General features: G+C 37.3%; 8 protein-coding genes across 8 annotated transcripts; 4 read left to right on the top strand and 4 right to left on the bottom strand.

The window, feature by feature from the left end:
* Nucleotides 1–1,023: 1,023 nt before the first annotated feature.
* Nucleotides 1,024–1,515, bottom strand: FDP41_009442 (uncharacterized protein; the record flags this gene model as incomplete). The annotated part of the gene is made up of 1 exon (XM_044713401.1): nt 1,024–1,515. One exon carries the CDS (start codon nt 1,513–1,515, stop codon nt 1,024–1,026), a length of 492 nt encoding a protein of 163 aa, XP_044557253.1.
* A 97-nt stretch (nt 1,516–1,612) lies between these two features.
* Nucleotides 1,613–1,924, bottom strand: FDP41_009441 (uncharacterized protein; the record flags this gene model as incomplete). The annotated part of the gene is made up of 1 exon (XM_044713400.1): nt 1,613–1,924. The coding sequence occupies one exon, from the start codon at nt 1,922–1,924 to the stop codon at nt 1,613–1,615; it is 312 nt and encodes a 103-aa protein (XP_044557252.1).
* Nucleotides 1,925–2,837: 913 nt separating this feature from the next.
* FDP41_009440 (uncharacterized protein) lies at nt 2,838–4,749 on the top strand (the record flags this gene model as incomplete). Its single annotated transcript, XM_044713399.1, has 3 exons — nt 2,838–3,403; nt 3,611–3,658; nt 3,840–4,749. The coding sequence occupies 3 exons, from the start codon at nt 2,838–2,840 to the stop codon at nt 4,747–4,749; spliced, it is 1,524 nt and encodes a 507-aa protein (XP_044557251.1).
* A 115-nt stretch (nt 4,750–4,864) lies between these two features.
* Nucleotides 4,865–5,293, top strand: FDP41_009439 (uncharacterized protein; the record flags this gene model as incomplete). Its single annotated transcript, XM_044713397.1, has 1 exon — nt 4,865–5,293. The coding sequence occupies one exon, from the start codon at nt 4,865–4,867 to the stop codon at nt 5,291–5,293; it is 429 nt and encodes a 142-aa protein (XP_044557250.1).
* A 186-nt stretch (nt 5,294–5,479) lies between these two features.
* FDP41_009438 (uncharacterized protein) lies at nt 5,480–6,210 on the bottom strand (the record flags this gene model as incomplete). The annotated part of the gene is made up of 4 exons (XM_044713396.1): nt 5,480–5,758; nt 5,841–5,915; nt 6,010–6,063; nt 6,178–6,210. The coding sequence occupies 4 exons, from the start codon at nt 6,208–6,210 to the stop codon at nt 5,480–5,482; spliced, it is 441 nt and encodes a 146-aa protein (XP_044557249.1).
* A 932-nt stretch (nt 6,211–7,142) lies between these two features.
* FDP41_009437 (uncharacterized protein) lies at nt 7,143–7,799 on the top strand (the record flags this gene model as incomplete). Its single annotated transcript, XM_044713395.1, has 2 exons — nt 7,143–7,275; nt 7,402–7,799. 2 exons carry the CDS (start codon nt 7,143–7,145, stop codon nt 7,797–7,799), a joined length of 531 nt encoding a protein of 176 aa, XP_044557248.1.
* A 475-nt stretch (nt 7,800–8,274) lies between these two features.
* On the top strand, nt 8,275–9,794 carry FDP41_009436 (uncharacterized protein; the record flags this gene model as incomplete). Its single annotated transcript, XM_044713394.1, has 2 exons — nt 8,275–8,813; nt 8,906–9,794. 2 exons carry the CDS (start codon nt 8,275–8,277, stop codon nt 9,792–9,794), a joined length of 1,428 nt encoding a protein of 475 aa, XP_044557247.1.
* A 684-nt stretch (nt 9,795–10,478) lies between these two features.
* Nucleotides 10,479–12,134, bottom strand: FDP41_009435 (uncharacterized protein; the record flags this gene model as incomplete). Its single annotated transcript, XM_044713393.1, has 2 exons — nt 10,479–11,243; nt 11,349–12,134. The coding sequence occupies 2 exons, from the start codon at nt 12,132–12,134 to the stop codon at nt 10,479–10,481; spliced, it is 1,551 nt and encodes a 516-aa protein (XP_044557246.1).
* Between the last annotated feature and the right edge of the window lie 57 nt (nt 12,135–12,191).

Genomic DNA, 12,191 nt, shown 5'->3' with positions numbered 1-12,191 from the left:
GATAGTTAAAAGTTTGTGAGAATAAGCAGTAGGAACATCTTCTACACCAGAATAATCATTGTGGGAAGTAATAATATGGTCCGGGCGAGAAAAACCATGAGAGTATTTGTTGCGTTGAGAAAACGAAGGTGTGTTTGGAATAGGAACAACATCAAAGAATTTCAATTTGTCACATTGGTCAATTAATAGTCGTTCATGGGCGGCATAAGATACCTTATTGAATGTTTTAGTATTGGCATTCAAATCTCCCAATATGACAATACGTTCACCATGAAAGACCGCTGTTTGAGTAGAAATGTTGATAATATTGAGAGCCTTATTCATGAATTCTAGTTTGTTTTTGTTAGCCGGGCCATACCAATTGAAAATGCGAGCCACACCTAGGTATTTATGTTCCAAAATGACTTCTGATAATCTGCCTTGAATATGTTCGACGAATTGGAGTACCTTAATAAAGGTGACGGTCTGATAATAGTAGCAATTCCTGCTCCATTATCACCTTCAGTGGCGTTGGAATTGTAAACTAAGTAGCCACGAAAGAAGGATCTGAAATACCATATATTCCAATAGTCTTTCGTACTGGATTTTAAATGAGTTTCCTGGATATTAAGGACATCCAGTTCATATTTGCGGGCTAAGGTAAGTAATTGAGATTGTTTTTTCCAGCCAACTCCTCCAAAATTAGCAGTACCTAAATTGAAGGAGTTTTTTTAGAATGAGGGTCCATTAGGGAATGTCGGCCCTTCTTATGCCCACTTTTACCCTTGTTGCGAGTAGTAGTACCTAAGAGAGCGTTGATTTTTTGATTAATTTCTTCAACAGCTTTGTTGATCTTATTAAAGCCTTCCGTGACCTTTTACCAGACCAGACAACCATTTCCTTTGTCAATTTTTGGAGAGCTGATGACATTTCAGACATTTGTTTTCAACAGCTTCCATTCTGTGACTGATAGAATTGGCAACTCTAGTAGAGAATGAGAGGTTTCTGAAACTATAATTACCAACTTGGACGAACTTGGTAATGTTATTGGTAATTTGATCTTTTTAATACCAACAACAGCCATCTTCTTAGCCAACTCGATACTCTCAATCTTGACTTTCCATTGGGAACTAATGGCACCCTTGAGTTTAGGAAGATCTTTTCTTTACCATTAAAGGCAATACGGAAGCGAGAGATATCTGTTCTCATTTTGGAAAGCTTAAATTTCTTCAAATGATTGGCAGGTAACTCAATATTAGTACCAATAGCCCAAAATTCCTGATCATCCATCTTGCTAAAATTGATATTGTTGATAGAAGAACCAAGGGTTGAGATAATAGAATGCATATTAGTCTTGTCTAAATCCTTGTCGACCTTATAACGGAATGATGTTTTGACGGTTTGAGGTATCATAGTGAGCTTGGACTTAGCACCAGCAGATATTGCTTGGTTTGCCAATTTGCGCGACTTGAAGAAGAAGATAATACAATCTAATTCACTGACAACTCTACTACCGTACAACGTATCGGCATTCATTGCGACGGTTGCAAGGATTCTTCGACAGAGTTGGTAGTAAAGGCTACCACTCTGAAGAGCTTATGATGTCGCTTCAATTTAGTAGAATGGTCATCGGTCATGGCTGAGGTATTAAAACTGAGACTCCAGAGGTTGTAGTAATATTAGAGACCTCTGGCTGCGACAACATTGGGGAGTTGTATATGCTGGGTGGGCTAGGTTGTATTTCCGACAAATTGGCTATATTGACGGAAGACGGAGCCTCTAGAATTTCATTTTCCATTTCTTCTCTCCATTTATCATGTGCCGATTTTTGAGCAGAAAGAGATTTGTTTGCAGTATGCGGGCGAATAGCGACCTCTTTGATAGAGGCGTGATGGCGAAGGTGATTAGTGTCTTCATCGCCGAGGGCGGTTTGGTTTTCAGACATTTTTCGAAGACCCATTCTCTAACTTTTGAAAAATGTCAACTCATTCAGAAAGAGAATCAATGCCCCGTGAAGGTAAAATCACAAGGCATTAGAACTTTGGTATTCCGTGACTCTTCAAATATGCTTTCCATTGTTGAGAAAACTCCCACTATCGAATCGTTGGCATTTAAGGGTGAAATGAATGAAGAGGAGTTTAATTTGTAGGTAAAGTTCCTTTGGAAAACAGTTAAAAACACTGCATTTGTGTGATTTCGATTTTGCGGCGTTCTAAATTGAACAGAAACTCTCTTGAAATAATGGAGATTCCTAAACTGAACGTGAACCACATGTCAGAACTTACTTCACTGACTGTGAATGATTTGATTCTATTCTATTCATGCCAAGTACTGTCACGAATTTAGGACTGTACCTTTTGAATGGGACTTCATTGAAAACAGCTGTAAAAATCCATTGCCTCATGTCTCTTCCCTACCGTCTATGGCTTGAGTACATCTTTACCATTACCAACCTTAATTAAGGCCATTTGTACTGCATTTCCAAATCTCAAACATCTCACATTGCCAGAAACCATCATACTTAACACTTCTGCAGCAAACACGAAGGAAAGCGATTCGTCTTATTTGGATGGAACGCTCTTGTTGGAGCCAAATGAGTTGTGTAAAATCACCATCTTACACTCTGATAATGCATGGCCCATGTTTTTGCATGGTCTCTTGTATGAATTGAGGTTGTCATTTCCTTGTCAAAGTTTCACCACTTCCTTCGAGAAGTTACCTTCTAATGAGAGCATTACTTTTCAACCAATTTCATTGATTGATTGGAAATGCAAGTTGAAGAATCACATTCACATCAAAGCAGAACAATATTTCAAAAGATCCATCAATGGTTCCAGTTATATTGCAATCAGCCTCAAATGAAGCCTCTCATCGATGAAATGATGCACATTATCGTTCAGATGTGCATGTTCAAAAGTTTTTATTCAGAACAAGATCAACAAAAACTCATTGACCTTTTGGGAAATTTGAATATGAAAATATTTGAATTTGAAGAAATGAAGTTCTATCTCAAGAATGTCATTGAAGTGAGAAGAAAACAGTTGAACTTCTTTCTTGATTTTTTCAATTCAGTTCATGAATGTTCGGCGCTCGAGAGAGCAATGCAACTTCTTGAGGAGCTTGTTGAATTGGAAAAATGTTCCTCTCAAGAATTCATTAAAACCAATGACATGAGTGAAAAGAAGAAGCAGCTCAATGCAACTTGCAAAAGTTCAGACCTTATTGTTCGACACGTTGAAGAACTTTCGGATTGTGTGAAAGAAATGGAAAAAATTGTCATGTTCAACTCGGGTCCAAAAACTATAAGACCTGAACAATGGTATTCTGAAGATATTATTGAAGTTTATGAGCCAATAGATAATATCGAAATTGAAAAGATGCCACGATGGAGGATGATGATTCGAATTGAGATGGTTATTGAGGTGTCAGTCATCCCTTATTTACCTCTCCGCTACTTTCAAGGAATCCAAAAAACAAATAAACGTATTCGCTTAAATTTATATTTAATGACCAACCACAAGATAACGACCCTTCAACGAATATTAAGCCTCACAGAATCTATTTAACAATTTTTAGCCAAAGGATGACAAGACAGCCAAAATCTATGGTGGAAACTCGAGATCAAAAATAGATTTAAAAATTTAAAAAAATCAAAACCGGTTCCAAGTTCCGTTATAAGGTTGGTTTCTATTCCGATTCTGCTTGAGAGAGGAGGATAACTGTTAATTGTTCAATCATCACGTATCTTGTGTTCGGTCAAATAATTATTAATTGCTATTGATTGTGTTTTATTTCATCATCATTATCTTAACCATTTTGTTGTCAAATCTCTTAATCCTTCATCGTTCTCTCTGATTTAGAAAATTGAAAATGAAAGTAACCATCAGATGTAGTAACGGAGATACATTCTCTATTGATAACGTGGATCTCGACAATACAGTTGAAGAATTTAAACAAGTAGTTGCGAGTCATTCCAATATTCCGGCCTCCGATCAACGTTTAATCTATAGAGGAAAAGTACTCAAGGATCAAGCCACTTTGAAGAGTTATGGCGTTGAAGAGGGGCTTACCATTCATTTGGTAAGAGGAAAACCATCGGGTGCTGCTACTACCACTTCTTCAACAACCACTCCATCGGCAACATCAACAACAACCACTCCACCACCATCAACCACCACTTCGTCAAATGTACCACCATCCTCTACTACCACTAGCACAACAACCACTAATAACACCACCTCACAAACCGCCCCCAATCAACAACAAAATCCATTCAGTTTGTTTGGAAATTTAGGTGGTTTTGGTGGAGATAATAACAACAACATGTTCGGAGCAGGTGGATTTCCAAATGTAGATCCTAACATGATGCAACAAATGATGAATAATCCTTTCGTGCAAAGTATGCTCAACAATCCAGATTTCATTCGTGAAATGATGAATTCGAATCCTCAAATGCAACAAATTATGAGAAATAATCCTGAAGTTGGTAGAATGCTTCAAGATCCTGAAATGATCAGAAGAGCAATGGAAATGGCAAGAAATCCAGAGCTCATGAGAGAAATGATGAGAAACACTGATTTAGCCATGAGTAATATTGAAAATCTTCCAGGAGGTTTTGACGCTCTTAGAAGAATGTACAGCGACATTCAAGAACCTTTACACGAAGCCACAACTGAAATGTTTAGAGGAACAACAACTACACCAGAGCAACCAACAACGTCAAACACTACTTCTGTACCACCTGGACAACCATTCAACATGGGGAAATAATTCAACAGGAACAGCAGCAACAACAACAACACCACCACCTTCTTCCAACACATCGTCAACTGGAAACACAGGCAATACAACAAATGCGAACCCATTTGCAAACATGTTTGGTGGCATGGGAGGAATGGGATTCCCAAACATGGGCGGAATGAACCCACAACAAGTTCAACAAATGATGAACAATCCTTTCATGCAAAGAATGATGACAGAAATGCTTTCCGATCCACAAATGTTAGATCAGCTCATCAACTCAAATCCAATGTTACAGCAAATGACCCAAAGCAATCCAATGTTGAGAACCATGTTGAGCAATCCCCAATTTATTCAACATGTCATGCAATTGCAAGGAATGATGAATCAATCTCAAGGTGGTACTAATACTTCGTCGACAACTGGAGGAAATGTTTTCCTCAAATGCCAAATCCATTCTTATTTGGCAATCCATGGATGGGTGGACAAATGCCAACAACAACTGCCAATACACAACCTCCACGAGAGCGATTTGCCGCACAGCTTTCTCAACTCCAAGAAATGGGCTTTTTGACGAGCAATCAAATATTGAGGCTCTTTTGGCCACCAATGGAAATGTAAATGCTGCCGTTGAATATCTGCTGTCCAACCCTCCACCATCAAGAAATATGTAATTTATTCAGTAAATAAATCAAAAAGATCAGCTACAAAATATATAGATTGGTGTGACACTGTCCGAGAAGGCATCATCATGTGTTGCTCAAAACTTTCGATTCGAAAACCAATTTTTCATCATGTGTTTTGAAACTACCTTAATTTGATGATAGAATGAATAGAAATCCAAAGTCGTAAAAAGAGCAGACACCAAAGGGTAACAGGCTCCCAAAACAACTCCAGGAAAACCTCTTCCATACTCCATCATGTAGGTATGAGGAGCTGATTTATAGGAACATGCTTCAAATCTTGGTAAGAAAGTCATGTCTCCTGGTTTGTAGTAAAGTCCTCTGACATTTCCAGGAGTGTATGTTTCGTGATGTCCCTATTCATGAATATTGTTTGCAGGAATTAGTTTTGAAAGAGTTCATGTCAAGGTGAAATTCAAAGAGAAAAATTCAACCAACCTGAATAATGTAATCATAAACATCCATCATGTATCTGCCAGAATATCCACTTGTGCCTACTGGAGTTCCATAGAGCTATGAGTGCCACATGTCAACCACAGTGTAGTATCATTTCAACAATAATATCAATTATTATTTATGAAATTATTGAAGAATGCACTAAACTTACAATAATATACTCAGTAAAGCTAAAGTGGAACACACAAATATGTCCAAGAGCTCCCTAATCATTTGTAATGTCGTTCCACATTGTTGGTTGATCCATAATAATTAGATGTTGGATGAACACAATAATCCTGAATTTGAAATAAATATTGAACAAATAAATATTACATACACCACACATATTAAACATCCATTGTTGTTTCATCTTTTGCTATCAAAGAAATCCATCGTTTTCACATCCGAACAATAATTTGGATATTTTTCACATAATTGTTCCAAAATATACTGACATCTTCTCTCAAAGATGGTATCTGGATTTTCTGGTGTAACAATAAATTTTCCATCCATATCGGGAGTGTCTCGTATCCAATTTCGTGCCAAATCTTTAATTTCACAAATAGATGCTTTCTTCTTTTCCATGTTTAATAGGACCCAACGAAACGGAATAATCATTGGGATACTTGTCGACAGCTCTCTTCACAATTTGATCCAATTCTTTGGGATCAAACACAAAGTGTCGAGAGAGAAGATTCTCAAAGACTCGGAATTTGGCGCACGTGTAAAGAAAGAGAAAGAGAATGACTGCTCCGATCACGAGATGCCAAAAAACATTTTTTGTTTAATTTCCACTTGAATATTCTTGAAACTCAGGTTGTGAAAATGATCAAATTTTGGTGAACGAATATTGTGAACAATATACAACTATCAAGTTAATATGTTGTTGTACAGTACGTCAAAGAATGAACATTTTTTAATCTTTTATGAAGCGGTTGAATTTTCCAAAAGTATTTCACGACCCAAAAGTCAATCGGGTAGTGCCCTTTAAACGAGTACTAATAAGGACACAAAAGCCATTCCCAACCATCACACCACCTGAACAACAACAAAAATTATATTAACATTAAGCCGAGTGTCCAATCCTCTCTACCTTCAAACACCAACTCAAGGTAAGTATGAAGATGGATCAATCTCTTTTTCTGTATCTTGATTCTCTTCCGATGATCTGATCTCTAATGATGCGTATCCTGTGGATGATTTTAATATCAAGAAGATGATGATGAAAAAGGTATTTCATGGATCCAAAAGCAGCAGTGCTCTGCCACCTCCCCAAGCAAGTTACTTGTTTCATCATCGATGATGGGATTGAAGCACACACGATGTTTTTCATCAACTTGTTCAAAATTCAATGCCGTTGTTGCTTCATCGTTTTATGATTTAAAAGCAAAAGACATTGATGGAAATTTGGTTGATTTTTCATTGTTTAAAAAAGGTCTGTCTGATTGTGAATATCAATGAAGATGAATTGATTAGAATGAGCAAGGGTGTGGTTACTCATCCGATGGAATTTAAACAATTGATGGAATTACGTCTGTTGTATGAAAAATATGGAAAAAAGATTTGAATATTTTGGCATTCCCTTCGACGGAGAAGGAGGTCACTCACGAGCATACTCCTCCACAATACAATGTCGATTCCATTTTGCGTCAACCCAAAGAGGCTCAAGAGGATATTAAGCAAGTGATTCATGATACGTTCAAGGTCATGTCACCAATTCATTTGAACACTATTAATGAACATGAAGTGTTTGCTTTCTTGAAAGAAAAAGCTGAGGAATTGGAAAAGAAAATTGCAAGACATCCCGAACAATTTGAAGGAGAGGATGTTTCTGTCATTCAAATGTTTACCAAGTTTTTAGTGAATAGAAAAGGTCAAGTGGTGGCAAGATTTGGAAGAGATGTTGAGCCAGATCAAATGAATGTTTGGATTGAACAATTGCTTGCTGAAAAACCTTAATCATTTACAGAATTTTCTCACAGATTCGTTCACGGAACAATACTTTTGTAAAGGTCTGAAGAATGCTGCCGTACTATTGTCTCATTTGACTTTAAGTTTTTATTACGTACGAAATACACTCAATTTCAATATAACAACAATAATTATTTATGTCCCATGATCTATATCTGATAAGGTCATACACTGATAACTCCAAAAGTTTTAAAGTGCCATATTGAACAAGAAATTTAGAATGGTGAAAAACAATACGAACGACATTTTTCTTTGGCAACTCTATATTTCATCACCTTTTAAGATCCATAGTACCATTGAGGTCACTCCATAAGGAATGTTATGAATATAGTCACATGGTCGTTTTAATTCTCCTTCATTGGGTAATTCATCAATAAGGTACGAAGTTTGAATGAAAGTGGCATAATTTTTCCCATTCTCAGCTGAGAATGGACTCTCAAAAGGTAATCGAAACAATTTGAAAATGTTTACAAAAATATTTAAAATTCAACACTCAACCGACTTTAAAATTCCAACAAAACAAAAGAATATTTATTCACATCTCCCTAACAACCTCCTTGTGTTAGGTTTTCGAAGTGAAATCTCAGAGGACCATCATGAATTCATTGTCCCAACAACCATCTCCCCGAAAGGAATTAATGAATGGTCCAACTCATGCGTACATTCATCGAGCCATTCATGTTCAGGGACCACTTCTCCTCCTTCGACAAGCAATGTGAATAACCAAACCAGCCGATATAACAATCAAAACCTCTCCACTCAATATTGTCATTCTTCATCTCCTATTGGTGGCCGAGAAGAAACTTCTTCCTCGAACACCACCAATATGACCATCTCTTTCCAGGCGATGGAAGGCAGCTGCTCTTCCTGTACCACCGCGGTGGTTTCAACGCCAACGAGTAGTGCTTTGGAAAGTCACAATGTTGGAAGTGACTCCATACATGTGATTGAGGAATTGACCAAATTACTCAAATTGGAAAAAGAAAGAAATAGGCTCTTAATGTTAGAACAACAAATTTGGAAGCAAAAGGAACAACAACTCTCTCAAATTTTACACAATGACTTGGAAACTCTCAAAACATCTCGGAAGCTAGTATTGGAAATTCAACTCCTTTCTCAACGACTTCAGGTCGCTCTTGTTTTAAACATGATTTTAAAGTTTCATCTCGAAGTGGTGATCAAACAGGTTCTTCCAAAGCCACGATCAACAACAGCACCACCACCAGCACCACCACTACTACTTCTGCCAACAAGTCAAACAATCACTCATTATTACCCATGACAAGTAGTAGTACCTCCACAGCTCCCTCACCTGGCACTACTTCCTCCCTGTCATCCACAATTGGTACACAACAATCTCTCCATACACCTCTTCCACCTCCCAAACCCATTCGATTGGTGACCAAGATGAAGCAGGCGTTAGCATCGAATCACTTGGGAGAGGATCAATTGTTGGAACATGTTAGAGAGTTTGTGAGTTTGGAGAAGGAATTTGCATTGGTATTGAAATGTTTGAATCGATATTTTCTTCCACTCATTCATGAATGTTTCAGGAAGAGAGAGATTTCGTGTTTTCCCAATTTGTTGGCCTTGGATCATTTGTTAGTCATTATGAAATTGAATGCTCAAATTTATCAAGAATTTGACAACTTTTTGAATCATCCTCACCAACAACAAGAAAACAAATCTCTCAATTTACAACAAATGAATGAGACTCCAACAACATGTCATTCATCCTCAAACAACCCTTCCAATAGTTTGTATGAACAGTTTTTGAGTGTTCTGTCCAATCATGTTCACAAATTGAGAATTTTTAAAAATTACGCTGAGCATCTTCCTTCCTTGTTACAAATCCTAAAGAAGGAATTGAAGAGTAACGAAGAATTTCAAGAATATGTGAGACGAAGTGAGAAGCACTTGTACTCACTCAAGGGTTCTCTGTGGCGAGTGGATGCCTTTTTAAATTTCCTTAGAGTATATTGAAAGGGCAGTCCAAATTTTGCAGAATTTAAAGCAAGCGGCAGAGAAAAGCTCCTCCTTAGATATGGAGATTCTTTCGATGGTGATTGAGAAGTTTTCCAAAATTCAAGAATACATTCGCTCCTCGACTCATCCAAAAATTGATTTATCTCAAATGACAGAAATTGCAGAATCTTTAGAGATGATTGGGTTGGTGACTGCCAAGAGGTATCTGATAAAGAGTTGTCTTGCGGAGAAGATGAGAGAGAGTGGAGCTGTGACTCCATGTCGATTATTTCTCTTCAATGATATGCTCATTATAAAATACACTCGAAAGTATCGATGGTTGTGGTAAGTAGATTTATAATTTTGAATAATTCGATCTTAATTCAAATGAATTCAACTCATATATGACAGTGTTAAAAAAGTAGTCTTTTATCTGGACGAAATTAATATACAACGGTTACCTCTTGTGTGTGTTAAAATTATGAGTCGAACCCTTACTTACTAACTGTTATAAGAGGGAGTTTCGAACAAAAGCAATATAGCGTGACAATACGGTTTCGAGAAATGCAAGAGGTTTCAGAGTGGATGGACTTAATTCACGATTGCATTGACAAGGAGTGTACATCGATTATTATGAGCGAGCAAAATAAGTTAATTTGACCAAAATTGAAAAAATAAATATTGAGGCCTCTTTCAAGTTACCTAGTTATTGCTATTACTGGAAGAAGCAGTTGTTGTCGTGCCTTGAGAAACAATATTCTTTTGGGCTTTTCCTAATTCAACTGTTCGTGCTCGTTGAGCAAACCCAAGGGAGCACAGCGTTTCTGGGCAGCTTTCAACCGTTGGGCTAACATTCACGAACATGAGCATCTTGGAATTTCCGCCTAGTGAATCTTGAAGCAGGGAAGTAAGCTTAGAATTTCTGTATGGAATGTGGCTCTTCTTTGATGAAAGAGATGAAATAACGTCTCCCAAAGCGCTCAAACTCTTGTTGATGTTTTGAGCCTCCTTCAACCGGTCACCTTTAACATCAGTTCTCTTTAGTCTTTCACTTCCAGCCAAATCAATCAAGTGGAGCTTTCCAGACAGTTTTTGCTGAGTATAGAGATTCACTCCTTCAACAAAAACGCTGACGATGCAATGAGATCTGGAACTATGAGCATTGATGTTGTTATTACCAGTCGCTCTGTTTTCATAACCTTGAGAGAGCACTTTCCTTACGTCATCTGAGGAGTTAACTTTTATCCTAGTCAGGCCTGGAATAGTCACCTTGTTGCTGAGCATAATTTCAAGCTTGGTCTTATCCTTTGTGAGCAGATCATGAAGGTTTTCGTTATAAATTTCCATAACCGCTACTTCAACTTCATAATTATATTCCCCTTTTCTCTCTTTAATCATAAAGAATACCTCATCTAGAGTGTTGTAATTGACTCCTCGATTGTTGGGAGGGCCTTCCATGGTAAAAGTCTAGTATATGTAAACAGTTCAAAAATGATTTCATAATTGGAGTAGTTATTCAGAAGTTTTTGCATTTAGATCGCTAACTATGCAATTCATTATTCGAGAACATACCTTACCAGAACCGGTTTGTCCATAGGCAAATATACAAACATTATATCCATCCAAAATAGAAGTTGCCAAAGGTTTGACATCTTCAAATACTTGAGCTTGTGTGGAATCTGTTCCGAATACACTATCAAACTCGAATTTGTATGACTTTTTAGCCTCCTTGTCATAGATTTTCACCTCCTTGTCGTCAATACATTCAATGCAATTTTCAGTTTGCCCATCTTCAGGAAGTAATGGCCTCACTCTCAAGTTGACTCTAATATTACCTTTCAGGTCTTGAAGTTGATTGTACAGCAATCGCCTTTCTTTGAGTTCCTTCTTGTATTTTTCTTCAAGATCCTTATAACCATCCATGAGCTTCTTGAGCGCTGTTGAGGATATTTTGTGGAGTGAGGCAAGAAATTCTTTTTGCATTTCTTGAGCCTCAACCTTGAGGTAATCATTTTCCAGTTTAACTGCTTGAATTTGTTTTTTCATTCTCACTATCTTCAATTGAGCATGTTTCAAGGAGCCCTCCTTTTGTTCCTTTAGCTTGTCTGCAGCCTCTTTCAACTCTTTCGAGTGCTTTTGCTTCATATCGGCAATGCTCTTGTCCAAAGTGACAACCTTTTCTTCGAGTTGCGAATTCTTTTGTTTCAGTTTTTCGATTGTTTTTTGCATTTCAGAGTTAGCTGAGTTTTGTTTTTCCGATTCCTTTGCCTTTTTTTTCTGCTTGTTTCTCGAGCTCCTTCTCCATCTCTTTTTTCTTTTTTTCAAGCTCTTGTTCTGATTCTCTTTGTTTCTTTTCATATTCTTTTTCCAGTTCTTTTTTCTTTTTTTCAAAGTCTCGCTCGAGCTCTTTTTGTT

Source organism: Naegleria fowleri (genome assembly GCF_008403515.1).
Source record: "Naegleria fowleri strain ATCC 30894 chromosome Unknown tig68, whole genome shotgun sequence".
In the NCBI taxonomy this organism is placed as follows: Eukaryota; Heterolobosea; class Eutetramitea; order Acrasida; family Naegleriidae; genus Naegleria; species Naegleria fowleri.
Note: the sequence above shows the minus strand (reverse complement) of the source record. Positions and strands in the feature narration are given on the sequence as shown.